The sequence below is a fragment of the Miniopterus natalensis genome, chromosome 1 (assembly GCF_054644295.1).
Source record: "Miniopterus natalensis isolate mMinNat1 chromosome 1, mMinNat1.hap1, whole genome shotgun sequence".
NCBI lineage: Eukaryota > Metazoa > Chordata > Mammalia > Chiroptera > Miniopteridae > Miniopterus > Miniopterus natalensis.
The window spans coordinates 43230202-43243715 of NC_142081.1; the positions used below are offsets into that span (position 1 = coordinate 43230202).

Sequence of the window (13514 nt, forward strand, 5' to 3'; positions counted from 1 at the left end):
GAGGAACCCAAAGGTCATAAGAGGACAGCTGAACTGTGGACTGTACTTACTAGGATTAGGAACTTTAAATAGGGAGAGGCCCTCAGAGACAGAATCCCTCAACTTCTGCAATGAGAGAGTGTCAGGTCTGGGTAGGTGAGAAGTTAGGCGTTCAATGAAGACCCAACTGTATACTTTACAAAACTGGTGTGTGGGGGGGGAACCTTTGTTGCTGGCCCTGTGGCTCCGGCTGTTAGCAGTTCCTACTTATTGCGATCAGGTGAGCCAGACTTCCTTCCCAGCCTTTACAAAAGAATCTACACCACCACCATCAGACTGTACAAGAGCTGCTTTCCCTGCTGAAAATCCACCACAGCCTGCAAGGCTCAAAGGCTATGGAGAAAGGACTGCTGCCTCCCAGGGAGTTATGAAAATCTTCCCCATCGTTACAGTGGTTGTGAAAACCACCTCCTGAGAAGAAAATGATCATTTGCATTTCTAATTTGTACTGAGAAACCTTGAGCACCATTATTTAATGCCCTTGGTAGACATGTGGATTATTTTCAAAGCTCTAGTACTCTGATGTCCTGAAAACCAAACAAACCCACCGAGACTCACCCAAGGGCCTTGAAAAGGAGGGGAACGTCACTCTTTTCCTGCCAAACTGTCCATATTTGAAGCATGGGAAGCCCACGGCAGAAATCACTGGAGCACTTTCACAAGGCAAGGCCTGGAGTCTCGGGTATTGAAAGGGAGCCCCAGCAACCCCCGCCTGGCTTATAACTTCATCTGTCTGATAATGACTGCATAATGTTGAAGGGGAATTATCCTAATTATAGTTTCAGGCTATCATCTCTTTATGGAGATATGAACCAACCAATCTTCTCTAAATTAGTAATTAAAGACCTCTTATTATCCTGAAAAACCATAAGAGTGTATTCATAATGTGACAATGGACATTTCAAAACACAGGCTATGCCTACAAATCTTGGCTGTGCTATCACAGGATAGCAATTAGATGTTTATGAACAATTGTTAATTCTAATGAATATCAAACTGACATGACTAATGAGGACTCCATGGGGGAAAGAGCAGAAGATACAGGGTTGAAACTGTCTCCAGTCCTATTTCTGTACTGACCCAACTCCACTGATGGGTCACTAGAAGAGAAATGATTCTCGTGGGGTCTTCTCTACCCACTGCCTACAAGATTTCACTAAGGGCTTTTATGCGTACTACGTCAGTGGTTTCTGCATCTGGCTCGATTAAAAAATGTGGAGATATTTAAAAAATAGAGATCCCTAGCTTCTGCCTCACAGAGATCCTAGCCTAGCAGGGCCCAGGAACGTGCATTCTACTCTGATCCCAGCGATTCCAAAGCAGCCATCCCAAAGGCCAGCGCTTGGGAGTCACTTCATTATTTCATTTCGGAATCTTTTCCCGACAACAACTCCATGAGGTGGATGGGGAGGTGGATAATTATTTCCATTTTATAACTGAAGTAACCAATGATACCTTCTGCATCTCCATTTCCCCCATGTAGAACTGGAAGGGAGGGTACAACTGGCTTAGCAAAGTAACTGATGAACAATGAAGAATGAATAAAATGTTGAACATGTGATAGGGCATCTGTACATGAATCAGAACCCTCAAGAAAGGAGACAAGGTGCTCCTCAGAGAAAAGCACCTGGGGACCAAGTCTGAGGGAAACCACGGAGGAACTGGGGTCAGTGTTTGGAGCCCAGGCCCACCTTGCTCATGGCCTCTGCGATGGCGTCGACCATGCCTCCCACCAGCCCCACTTCACTGGCGGCTTCGTTCAGCGTGACCATGATGTCGTCCACGGCCTCCTTCATGAGCTGGGCGGCCTCTGTGATGGCATCGTGGGTGTGCTGAGCCTGAGACGGGAAGAGCGAGAGAAAACCGTGAAATGTCTCCTGAAGCTGAAAAATGGTGTCAGTCTCTTAGGAACCGCTTCACCTCTTTTCAGAATAACCATAAAGTGCAGAATATAAAACTATATCCCCATTATGGCGCACAGCAATGCACTCTATCTTTTTCCTTTCCTTTATTACGTTTGTACGCTGGTTTTCAAAATAAATAAAAGTTGGAAAAACAAACTGAGAAATATCTCTCTGTAACCCAAAGGAAAAATAAAACTGCACTATCAAGCAGCGCCCAACGACAGGGCTAGTGTTATGTTACTATGTTCAGGGAGGTAGAGAATGCCAGATTCCCAAACACACAAGTTGACATAGTTAATAAAAAAAGCTAACGTAAAGGAAAAATGTGTTCACATCAAATGCACTTCTCTTCAAAGCTTCCCAGCACACTATGATTTCCTTTCTATAAATAAGATTGCTTTATGGAAATGTAGGTACATACAGGAGACATAAATCTGCAGGAGACCGAGCAGGTTTTGGGACTATGCCACAAATTGCATCGCCATGAGGTAGGAGGAATGAATGAGGGAAGCTCTCTAAGAACAGATACTCTGCAGGCAAAGCCCTGAGTGTTCATGAGTCCCCTGGATAGTACCTTGGAGATGCTTTAACTTCAGGCATTTAACCTGTGTGTCAAGCACATAGTATGAGCTAGATAAATGAATGAATGAGAGGATGAAACAATGATGGGTGCTGGGCTCTCTGAAAGATACCTCAAATGGCAGCAAGATGCAGGGGCAAGAGCCAAGGTCCTGTGGTCAGGAAAGCCTGGGTTTTAGCTCTGGCTCCACTGTTAACTAGCTAAGTGGCCCTGAGCTTGGCTTCCTAAGCAAAATGGGAATTATAACTGCTATGCAGTATAATTCTGATGAGACCATATGGTGCAGGCACCTTATCATTTCTAGTAAGAGTAGTCTAGTTGGGGCCTGTGCTCATAATCGGGAAATCTGACCCAATGCCAGGCAGTAAGTGTCAGAACTGCACTGCCCCAGGCACTGCATGCAGTGGCCATGGTTGCCCTGGCCCACTCAGGGGGAGGCGACCCTTCCAAAAAGGTCCAAGAAATCACATCTTTACTTTGATAGGTGAGAAGGTCAGGAAACCAGTGAGAAATGGTAAACAACAACTCTTTTGAGTGATTTAAATAAAAGAAAATTCCGAGAAGAGGGCATGTGAGCCACAGGAACTAGCTCTGTCTGAAGTACTGAAAAGCATGGGAACCAAGGAGAAGTCTTCCCAAATGCCACCTGCCAAGATGTGAAACATGTTGATCACACTTGGTATCCTTGAGGCAGCTGTGTCAGGATGTAAACACTAATGACTGACCATCACTCCTCAAAGTGCTTTAGCAGGTAACAGTGAAAAATAACCTGAGGAACAAAGATTCCTTCCCTCTTTACCAGACTGCTGTCCCCTTTTCCATTTCTCGGGCCCTCCATGGGGGTGGGGAGGCCACCTCTCTCTGGGCTTATTTCCCCTTCCCCCTGGCATGGAGTCCTAGCTGCTGCCTGAGTGGCCTTTCCACAGGTCCACTCTCACCCTCTGTCTCCAGTGACTGGTTCTCTTCACCTTCTTCCTTCCATCCAAATCCAGGCACCAGACCCGGGACTGACAGCCTCAGGTCACTGGAGCCCTGGCCACTGTCAGGCTGCATTGACGGGAAGGGCTCTGAGTGAGAACTATGTTGCTAAGCTCTGTGAATCTGCAGGCCCACCAGAGACAGTCCTTAAAATGGTGTCTTAAGCCCTTCACTTTTAGGATGGCTTGTTTGTAGTAATAACTGAAACAGTACCTAGGAAGGGCTCCTAACCCAGCCTTGGGGCCAGAGAAACCTTTTCAGAGGAGGTGTACAGGTTGACAGTGAACCCTGGAGGAAGAGTCCAGACACTAACAATTGATGAGGTGAGAGAAGGGGAGCCTTCCAGGCAGAGAACACAGCCTGGCAAAGGCCCAGAGGTGAGAAGGAAGTTGGACTATGAAGGTGAGGTGAAGCTCCGAAGGCAGAGGGCCTGGCACACAGCTCCTGCCACCTTCTGTTATCTCCCACCCCCTCCAGTGGGTCTCTCCAACCAGACCGTGCGCTTCTTGCAGACAATTTACTTTGCTTCTCTTTGGAAGCACGTGCTCACAGGAGGTAAAGGGCCTAATGGAGTCACCAGGTGGGGCCAAGTAACCTATGAAACAATTTTATTTTCAGAGAAATTTTTACAAGGATAACCTGGTACAAAGTTCTCTGGAAAGGCTCACTTAGAAATGAAACCATCTGTTTTTATGCTGTGAAGCAGGCACAGGTGGAAAGCTGAGGGCAGAGACGTGGCTTGGGAGAAGTCAGGATAGGACTGGCCCTCCCTCCCCAATTCTGAGCCACCGACCGGGTTCACTCAGGCCATGATGACATGCTCTAGTTCTTCTGAGCAGACCAAGAACACCTGACGACGTTCACGCAGATGCTAGCAAGATGCCAAGGGCTCTTGTGTCCTCTATATAACCCAAGAGCCAACCCGGAGGCCCAATGCGACTTTCATACCAGTTTTAAAACCTATGTTCTTATATCTTGGGTCAGGCACTTTAGCATTTTATAGAGGGGGAGCCAGGAACAACAATGAATGTCAAACCACGTCACAGCAGCAACGGCAAAGACAGCACTAGCATTGAGCAGGGCCTCCTTGGTGCCAGGCTCTGTGCTGACTGCTGCTGGGCTCGTCTCCTTCAACCCTTGCAGCCCACTGGAAGGTGGGCATTGGATGGCACCCCTGCCAGGGACAGCTCTGACAGTCACAACCAGGAAATGAGAGCTCATGCACTAGGCAGGGGTGAGGAACGTCCGGGCGAGTGGACCATACATGGCCCATGAAATCATTTGGCCTGGCCCTGCCGAGGCCTCACCAGAGAGAAGCAGTTCCAGCCATCACATTAGGGGTGAGTTAAATGTTTGACAAAATATAGCAGGCTGATTTTAAGTTGATAATTTTATATGGCCGGTGAATGATATTATAAATGTCCAAATGGCCCTCGACAGAAAAAAGGTTCCCCACCCCTGCTAGAGCTTAGAGACCTGGTAGATGACAACTGCCACTGACCAGCTGGCCATCTGCTGAACTTATATGTCACTCGTCAAAAGGAAATGAGCATATGGCTAGATCAGATGAAACTTCTTAGGGCTAATGAAAAAAATACATCTTAATGTAGGGAATATGCCATCTCCAAGAGGGAGGTTTTGACCTGTTCCCCCAAACAGGGGGCTTTAAACAAGGCAAAGCCACCCAGGTGCCACACGGTAAAGGCAAGGGGTCTCAGGACCTGCCACCACTCCTACAGGCTGGCTGGGTCACCCTCACTCAGTGCCCTCCTCTGTTTCTTAGCATCACCCTGGCCCGGGCTCTCTCAGGCCTGTCTGCCACTGTGGGCTCCACGCTGCCCATGAACTTGTTGCCAGTTCACAGTTGCCAAATTTACTCCTTAGGGCTCCCCAGGGCCCAGCCTGAATTGTCTTCCAAGCTATCTGATGGTAGCTTGCCATCAGATGAGCCGTGGCCCTGGTGCTGAGCGGTAAAATACTTGGCTGGTCTTTGTTCTAAGTTCCTCGGAGGGAGCCTCCAAGCCCTTAGCATTTCCTGAGAGATGGGAGGGTCTCTGTCATTCGTGGTATCAGAACCCTGAGGAAACTTAAGGCACCTAATGGTTTCACAAGTGAAACAATCACTCTGACACATCACCCCTGAGAGAAAATGGCCTGCTGTGGTCAGCTCTGGCCACTTACAGTAGCCTGGGTAGCACTTAGGCTGGAGAAAGGTTCCACTTCCAAACTGGTAAGAGAGATTTTCATATCATACTACTGCCCCCGAGGAAACAGCTACATGTGCCATTGGTGACCTTGTACCACAGTTCACTTTGAACTTGAGGACCAGGAATGGAAACAACATTCACTGGAAAACAACAGCCTTGCTCTGCAGAAGCTGGGTGTCAACACTGAGCAGGGGCTAGCAGTATCACAGCTCTGATTCCTGTAAGAACCGCATGTCTTTCTTTCCCAGGGTCGCCTGCCTACACAACTTATACATATGCATTAAATATGTATATTTCTTGTTTTTCCTCTTAAAGATCCCTAGGAAGGCCAACAGAAGATTACTTCCCACCTCTGAGTGGGAAATCAAATGCCACTAACTAAGAACTGGAGGTGTTTTCTGGGAGGGACACAATACAGAGGAACGCAAGGGCTTCTCTGTAGTCCTGAGTGAGTCCTTGGCATCCTGAACTGTACCTTGGGGTTCCCTCCACCTTCTTTGGCTGCGTACAACATCTGCAGGGCAGACTCTGCGAGAGTCTTGGTCTGGTCCAGCACCGTCATCTGCTGCTGATGGTCCAGAATCTTGGAGGCGACACCAACTGCGGCTAAGATCAAGGGCTCAAAGTAGCTTGCCAGCTGCGTCACCTTTCAAGACAAAAAACCCACAGATGCACCATGTAAATACATGTGTCTCCCTTTGGGGCCCCACTGGTGGGGAGGGAACTGGGGCAGGGATGGGATGACTCACAGGGAGAGTCGGATCTGCTGAAGTTTATTTTTGCTTATTTTTTCTAGTATACTGTCCAGTCATGAATTACAGTCAGCATGTTATACTTCAGATCCTTAGATCTTATTCATTTATTCATTGCTGGACTTTAATTTGGAAAGTACTCACTGATTAAGGAACTCTTGCTTGGTTTTGACTTCCTCTGGGAAGCTCTTTGTCTCTCTGTCTCAGCTCTCATGGCAGAAGTGCTAAGAAGTCCTTTCTGAGATCCAGAGTTAGAACTTTACAAATCTTAATTTTAATTTTACAAACAGAAAAGCTTTGGAAAGAACCAAAGACTAAGAAGGAAAGGGGAGAGGAGAGGGGCAGGGGAGCAGGGCGTGAGAAAAGAAGACCGAGAGGAGAGGCACTGAGAAGTGTTTAGATGCCCATCCAACCGCCCTCTGCCCTGACCATTTTGACCAAACCGTGGATTTGGAATAAAAGCAAAAGTGATTTCACTTCAGCCTAGATGTTCTGTTTCTTTTAGCTGAACCCAGAAGAACAAAAAAGCCTATCATGACAGCTAACCACTGTTCCAGCAGAGGCCTGTCTCCAGGAGGGCAGCAGAGACGGTCCCCACGTGCTCTCCGAAACTCCCTAGTTGGGCACCGGGGGCCACACGCTACATCTACTGGGTGCACCCCACGTGCCAGCCTTTCTGCTAAACGCTTCCCATGCATTTTCTCATGTAATCTTCACAACAACTGTGTGAGGGAGGAACAAAGAAAGAAATGGAGGCTTGGACACTGACTCAGCCTGCCCATCCTCAGGCAGGCAAGAGGGCAGCGGGGTCAGGAACCAGGCGTCCCGCTCCACAGCCAGTTCCCAGTCACTGCTGTATGTCGGCTACTTGTCACTTTTATTCCAGTTCCGCTCAGTTGTAATATTGGATTTTGGAAGCTTATTGTCTGGTATTTGTTTGTTACTTTGTAAAGTATTTAAAATAAAGTCCCAGCAAAATACAGCAATACTCATCAACCCAGCATCCAGAATACAGTATTACATTTTAACCCACTGCTATATTTGCTTCAGGTTCCATAATCTATTCCCACTCAGATAAAACACAATGATACTGATTACACTTTTCCATTCAACTCTTCATTTCTGCAATGATCGCTAATTGCTAAATTATTCCCATCAGGTGTACTTAAGCTCTAACCATGAGACAGCTATTCCCTCAATGCTTCTCCCCGCCACCTGGAGGAAGAGGGAGTGAGATGGGGACAGAGGCCAGAAGCCTACTTCACATGAGCAGCGGCAGTCACCGGGTTAGAAACGAAGCAGGGGGTGGAGAGTTTGGTGGGGGGGGTGGCAAGGTGGGGGTCCAAAATATTAAAGCCCATTAAAGCTAACAGTGAGACAAAACTGTCAGCCAGCAATGAACATTTACTTTTTTAAATCTCTGATTCCAGTTATCTTACAGAAAGGTTTCCAAGCACTGGAGCAGGCCTGCTGCTGGCCCTTCTGGCACTTTGTACAAATTCTAAAGGGGCTCCTCCTCGGGGCAGACATGACTGATGCCAAGGCACACGACCTGGCAGGATGTGGGCCCCACTCCCTGTGTGGGCCCAATGCCTCTGTGTAGGGCCCAGCCTGCACCCCCCCCACCCCACCCCTTGGCGGCCCTACACATCTGCACTGGATTTCACTCTCTCCCCCAGAAGGGCACTGAGTCTCCACCCAAGGGAACAGTGCACTGAAGGGTCAGCAGAGCTCAGGGCTTGGGATGTGTCCTGTATGCACTAAAGGAGTCAAACTGTTTCATGAATTAGAATCTTATGTGTTTTCTAGGTTAGTTTTATTATTTTTAAAGCACGTTTCATCAATGCTGCGTGCTGAGCATAATGAACCCCAATTAAGTGGGCGCCGACTCCCTCAGGGAGGTAGTGTGCTGGGCGAGGGACAGTAAGCTCTAGTTTCAGAGCCACTGCATCTGATCCTCCCTCCAATTCCTCACTAAGAAATCATAGGCAAACTACCTCCTATTGCAAAACTGCAGCTCCCTCCTCTGTAAAAATGGGATTGATAACAGCACTGAGCGCAACAGACTGTCAGGAAGATTAAATCAAGGTGCATAAAAGCACCTCGCATAGTGCCTGCCACGCAGTGGGCACTCAGGAAATGCCACGTCATTCTTCACATGCTGTGGGCAAAGGTTCCTGAAGGGATGTGCTTTTCCCTAGATTTAGAGAGCTAACGCCTCCTGTGCTTGAGAAATGACAGGAAACATCCTCACCTGGGCTAGCACAGAAGTCAAAATAACAGAATTTTGAGTATTTAGTACATAATGTTGATTCCCTAGGCCTAAGGTGGCAGACATGGTTGAATTGTGCCCCCAGAGCATATATGTCCATGCCCAAATCCCTGGAATCTGTGTGATCTTACTGGGAAAAAGGGTCTTTGCAGATATATGTAAGGATCTTAAGATGAAATCCCCCTGAGTGACTTGATTGGGCCCTAAATCTGGTAACAAAATATCCTTATAAGAGACAGAATAAGGAAAGATAAACAGAAGAGCAGGGGACCGTGTGACCACAGAGGCAGAGATTGACATGATCTGGTCAAGGAATGCCAGGGCCACCAGGAGCTGGAAGGGGCAAAGATCAGTTTCTCCCCTAGAGCCTCCAGACAGAGTCTGGCCCTGCCAACACCTTGATTTTGGACTTCTGGCCAAACTGTGAGAGATTAAATTTCTGTTGTTTTAAGCCACGAAGTTTGCAGTAACTTGTTACATCAGCCATGGGAAACTAATACAGGTGGGGTCTGAGAATTTGCACTTAGCATTCCCAGGTGACGGTGATGCTGACGCTGACCTGGGACCCCACCTGGGCTCTGTGATGAAGCACTGGAACCATGTGGATATCAACTCTCGGTCCACAGCTCTTCTGGATCGAGTGCCCCTGGGCTGCCTTTGTCCAGACTCCCTTTTAGAAAGTCCGACTGGTTTAGCCAAAGGGCCAAGAGTAAATTTATAACTCAAGTGATGCAAATATGTGATTCTTTTAATGCCACCCTCTGATAAGGGAATTAATCTTCCTTACTAACAACGTATCTGCAGAGACAAGGATGTTGTCCTAGAAGTCTAAAAATACTTTCTTAGGAAATTCCTGCTGGAATGAAAAGTAAGTGCTGAAACAAAGTCAGGCTCCTCTGCCAGTTTCCTGGCAGCACAGCACGCAGAGGGGGCTCCAGCCTCTGCGACACTGTTCCCCGCAGCGAGCATGCGGGCAGTGGCTCCAGCCTCCGGGCCAGCCGCCCCCTCACAAACCTCTGCACACAGGTGGATGAGCCCCTCTCTTGCTATACAAAGGAACTCAGCTGAGAAATAAAACTTGCCACACTTGAAAAGGCAGAGACACTGACCATTTTAAATCTCAAAACCCTCTCCCTACAACACCGGCAGCAAGCTCAGCACGCCCTTAAGCTGTTCTGTAATTTTAAAAAGAAAGAATATCGATTTCCTAAAATCGATACCCGCGGAGACGGTTCTGGCTCCTGGATTTCTTGATGTGCACATCAATACTGACGGCAGCACTGATAAATGCTAGGAAGACCCGAATGTTGTTAAAAATCCAATTTCTGCCCTCTGTCTGCTGAGGCAGAGGCTGCTCTACAAGCCAACTATCCTTGAAAGATTTGCAAAATGAACTCCAAACAGGCCAAACATTATTCAGCACTTATAATAACGCACGTGGAAGGGCCCCTCTGAGGTGGCCGCAAAGGGAGCCTTTAGCTGTCCAGAGTGAAATGTCCAAGCTCGCTTTCTCGTGTGTGAAAATAGACACTATATTAGAGGCCATGGAGGAACAATGTACCCCTAACACACATGAGAATGAGCCTGGCCAGCCAGGGACAAAAGGTGGCAGACACTGGACTAAGAATGTCAACCTCAGCTTCTGGTTTATCTCAGTGAAGATCAAGAACAACAGATGACAGCCCAGCCAGCGTGGCTCAGTGGCTGAGTGTCGACCTAGGAACCAGGAGGTCATGGTTCGATTCCCGGTCAAGGCACATGCCTGGGTTGCCGATTCTCAGTAGGGTGCATGCAGGAGGCAGCCGATCAATGACTCTCTCATCATTGATGTTTCTCTCCCTCCCTCTCCCTTCCTCTCTCTGAAATTAATAAAAACATATCAATTCTTTGAAAAAGAGCAACAGGCGGCTATAAATGCCTTGTGGATTGGAAAGTCTGACCACAACCAGAAAAATTTCCCCGCAGTTTTTAACTCAACACCAGGTGAAAACAGATCCTGAAGGGATCATTTTTGGAGAAGATGCTAGAGGGAGGTTGAGTGCTATTTTCCGTTGTTTACGCCAGCATGGACCCAGGCACAGTAGCTGGCACCAGGATTTTGGGGACAGTAATAAAATCATAAGCCCCCCCTTCTCTGATGAGCATTCTCAGCAGGTTCCCCTGGGTGTACATTACCTTATGTCCCAGCTGAGCTGCTTCTCCCCGAGCCGCTGTGGCGATGGGGTCAATTAGGTGCCCGATTTCCTGGACCACTGAAGTTAGCTGCTCCTGCAGGGCCTGATAGGAGAGAGAGCTGTCTAGTTCACTCGCACAGGTACCGATTCTGAAAGGCCCGTGTGACAGACAAGGGAAGCTACCAGGAATGGACACTGAAACGTCTGCACATGCCATCAAGCTGCAGTTCTACCTGCCCTTTCCAGGCACCCTCGGCTCCCCGGGGCTAGACACCCCAGCTGTAGCTGTGAGTGACTTAGGTCTGCAGAGCACTGTTCCTACTGGCTTCTCACTCCCGCCAGCCACAGTGACAGCTGATGCTACTGGTATCTTTATATTGGGTTACTCAGCATAATTACTGGAAATGTGGATGAGCCATGGCTTTCCAAGAAGAGAAGACAACTGTCCAAATGGAGAGAGCTAATGGTGGGGTCTGAGGGAACACCCAGGTTGTTGTGTCCTCAAGGAAGTGGAGAGGAGGGTGATGTAAAAAATGAGATCACCTGGCTAGAAGCAGGACTATTTCTCAAACGCCCTGTGCAAATGCCAGGAAGATGCCCACTGAGCTCACAGCTCAGGCGCTCAGTTCACTGTATCTGGCGATATGGACACTGTTACTGAAAATGGCATCCTCAGGCAGTTCTTCTCAGCTTTGAGAGACAGTTTAATTTCTCCATCCCAAACAACTGAACTCGTGCTATAAAGAAACAGGGCAAGCTATCTAGGTGATGCTGGAGTGTAAGGGGGTCGGTGAATTCAAAGGTGGAGATTGTTAGCTGTAATGAGAAAGATCAGGTCGTTCTGCAGGAATCTTCATAGGAGCTTTGCTTGATAAAGTAGAGATTTAATACATTATAACACTGGCATTTTAGGTTTGCACACACCAGCCTGGAATGGGTGCAACTCCTGACTAAATGATCATGTCCTGCTCATCAGAAATGAGATTCAGGACTTTCCCACTGAACAATGCTGCACGCGGGCTGGGAGCTCTGGGCAGAGGGTAGTCAATGAGAGGAGCAGCCCCACGTGCAAACTTGAAAAAAAAATCCGGGGGGGGGGGGAGAAAAAAAGAGATGGAGGAAGGTAGAGAGAAACCTCCAAGTTTCCAACGGTCTTATTTAGGTAATTACTTATCTTCTCACAGTGTGACTATGGTCAAGAGTGCAGGAATATTCCAGCAATGTTGTCTTACTGCAGATGGCATGTTAGAGAAAATACGGTACAGGTAGGGAGCACATGCAGTTAAAGGGGAGGATGGGCTTCCCAGGGAGGAAGACCGAGGATATGCACGGGGAGGGAAGGCAGAAGGACGGGGCATGAGGGGGTGTCTGAGGGATGGGTCACCTCTGTTTTTTGATCAGGACGCTGGTTAGGGGTGTGCTGAGTCGGTGCTGATTCGTGAGGCCGCACTCTTACGACATGCAGGCCTTCCTGTGGGCATGCTCTACTTGAATGAGAGTGGCAATAATCCTAACATTCGGCGCAGAATGAGAATGCTCAGTCCTTTATCTTCTCTTGGGGGTGGGGGTGGCCGCGTGAAGCTGGGCTGAAACGGCTCTACGGATAAAAATGAGCAAAACCAACCCTGGGCCCGCTCCTTGGACACAGGGGCCAAAGCTCGTTGTCGATGAATTCAGCGGCAGTAAGAGAAACAGCAGTAAAGAGACCACCCATATGTATCAAGCACCTTCTGAGCGTCAGGCACATCCAGCAAGGAGAAAGAAGAATTACTCAGAGGCCTTTGCACAGGTAACAAGGCGATCTCAAAGGATCAAAGTTGGGAAAATCTAATTCTCAACTCTGGAAAAACTGGCAAGAAAAGACAACGCGGCTCTGAAACAGTAACGGAATGCAGAAGGTCCTCACATGCTAGATACTGAGTAACAGGGAAGACTCCATTATCTCTGAGTGAACCAAATGTACAGGGTTTAAAGTGCAGCGATGAGCTGTGACAACAGGGAAATGCTCTCAGTGAGCTGCTCAGGTCTGCTCTGCTGATGTGTTAACCTGAATACAGTAACTCCACTTCACTGGTGTATTCTTATCTGACATTAATTTTTCTTCAACCTTCAGCCACATTCGAACCCCCAGCGGTGTATGTGTTCCTTCACCAGGCCACCATCCTCTACTCGGCATTTGCCCTACCCCATCCAAAAACTTCCCAAGTTGGTTCCACGGGGGAAGGTGGTTCATTGATGAAACTCAACTGTCAAAACCACACTGGTCCCATTCTCCCGTCCCCCAAAGCCTGACCCTTCGATTCATCATCGCTTGCAGAGGCCTCCGAGCCGACCCCCGAGCCCCAGTGTACCTCCACAGAGATGTCATCCCTTGTGGCCAAGCTCTGGCTGACAGCTGCCAGGGAGGCCTGCTCAATGTCTCGGATGCACCGGTTGATGCCGTCGATGGAGTAGTCACACTCCCTCTGTCCAGGGGCCTTGTCCCTGGAAAGGACAGAGGGGGTTAAACACAGGCTCCTTGGGGTACAAGTCCCACAAGCCACTCCTGCATGGGTGAGCCCCTCTCCACTCTCTGCCCTCCTCGATTGCTTAATTTAAGAAGCCAGTC

General features: G+C 48.4%; 1 protein-coding gene across 1 annotated transcript in view; it reads right to left on the bottom strand.

Moving 5' to 3' along the window:
* The window catches only part of TLN2 (talin 2), a 391554-nt gene that overhangs the window by 58941 nt on the left and 319099 nt on the right, over positions 1 to 13514 (bottom strand). The window contains exons 40-43 of the mRNA XM_016208572.2: positions 13258 to 13390; positions 10908 to 11009; positions 6184 to 6354; positions 1731 to 1877 (exon numbers count right to left, since the gene is read on the bottom strand). Coding sequence (XP_016064058.1) covers positions 1731 to 1877; positions 6184 to 6354; positions 10908 to 11009; positions 13258 to 13390 — 553 coding nt within the window. The remainder of the gene's footprint in view (positions 1 to 1730; positions 1878 to 6183; positions 6355 to 10907; positions 11010 to 13257; positions 13391 to 13514) is intronic.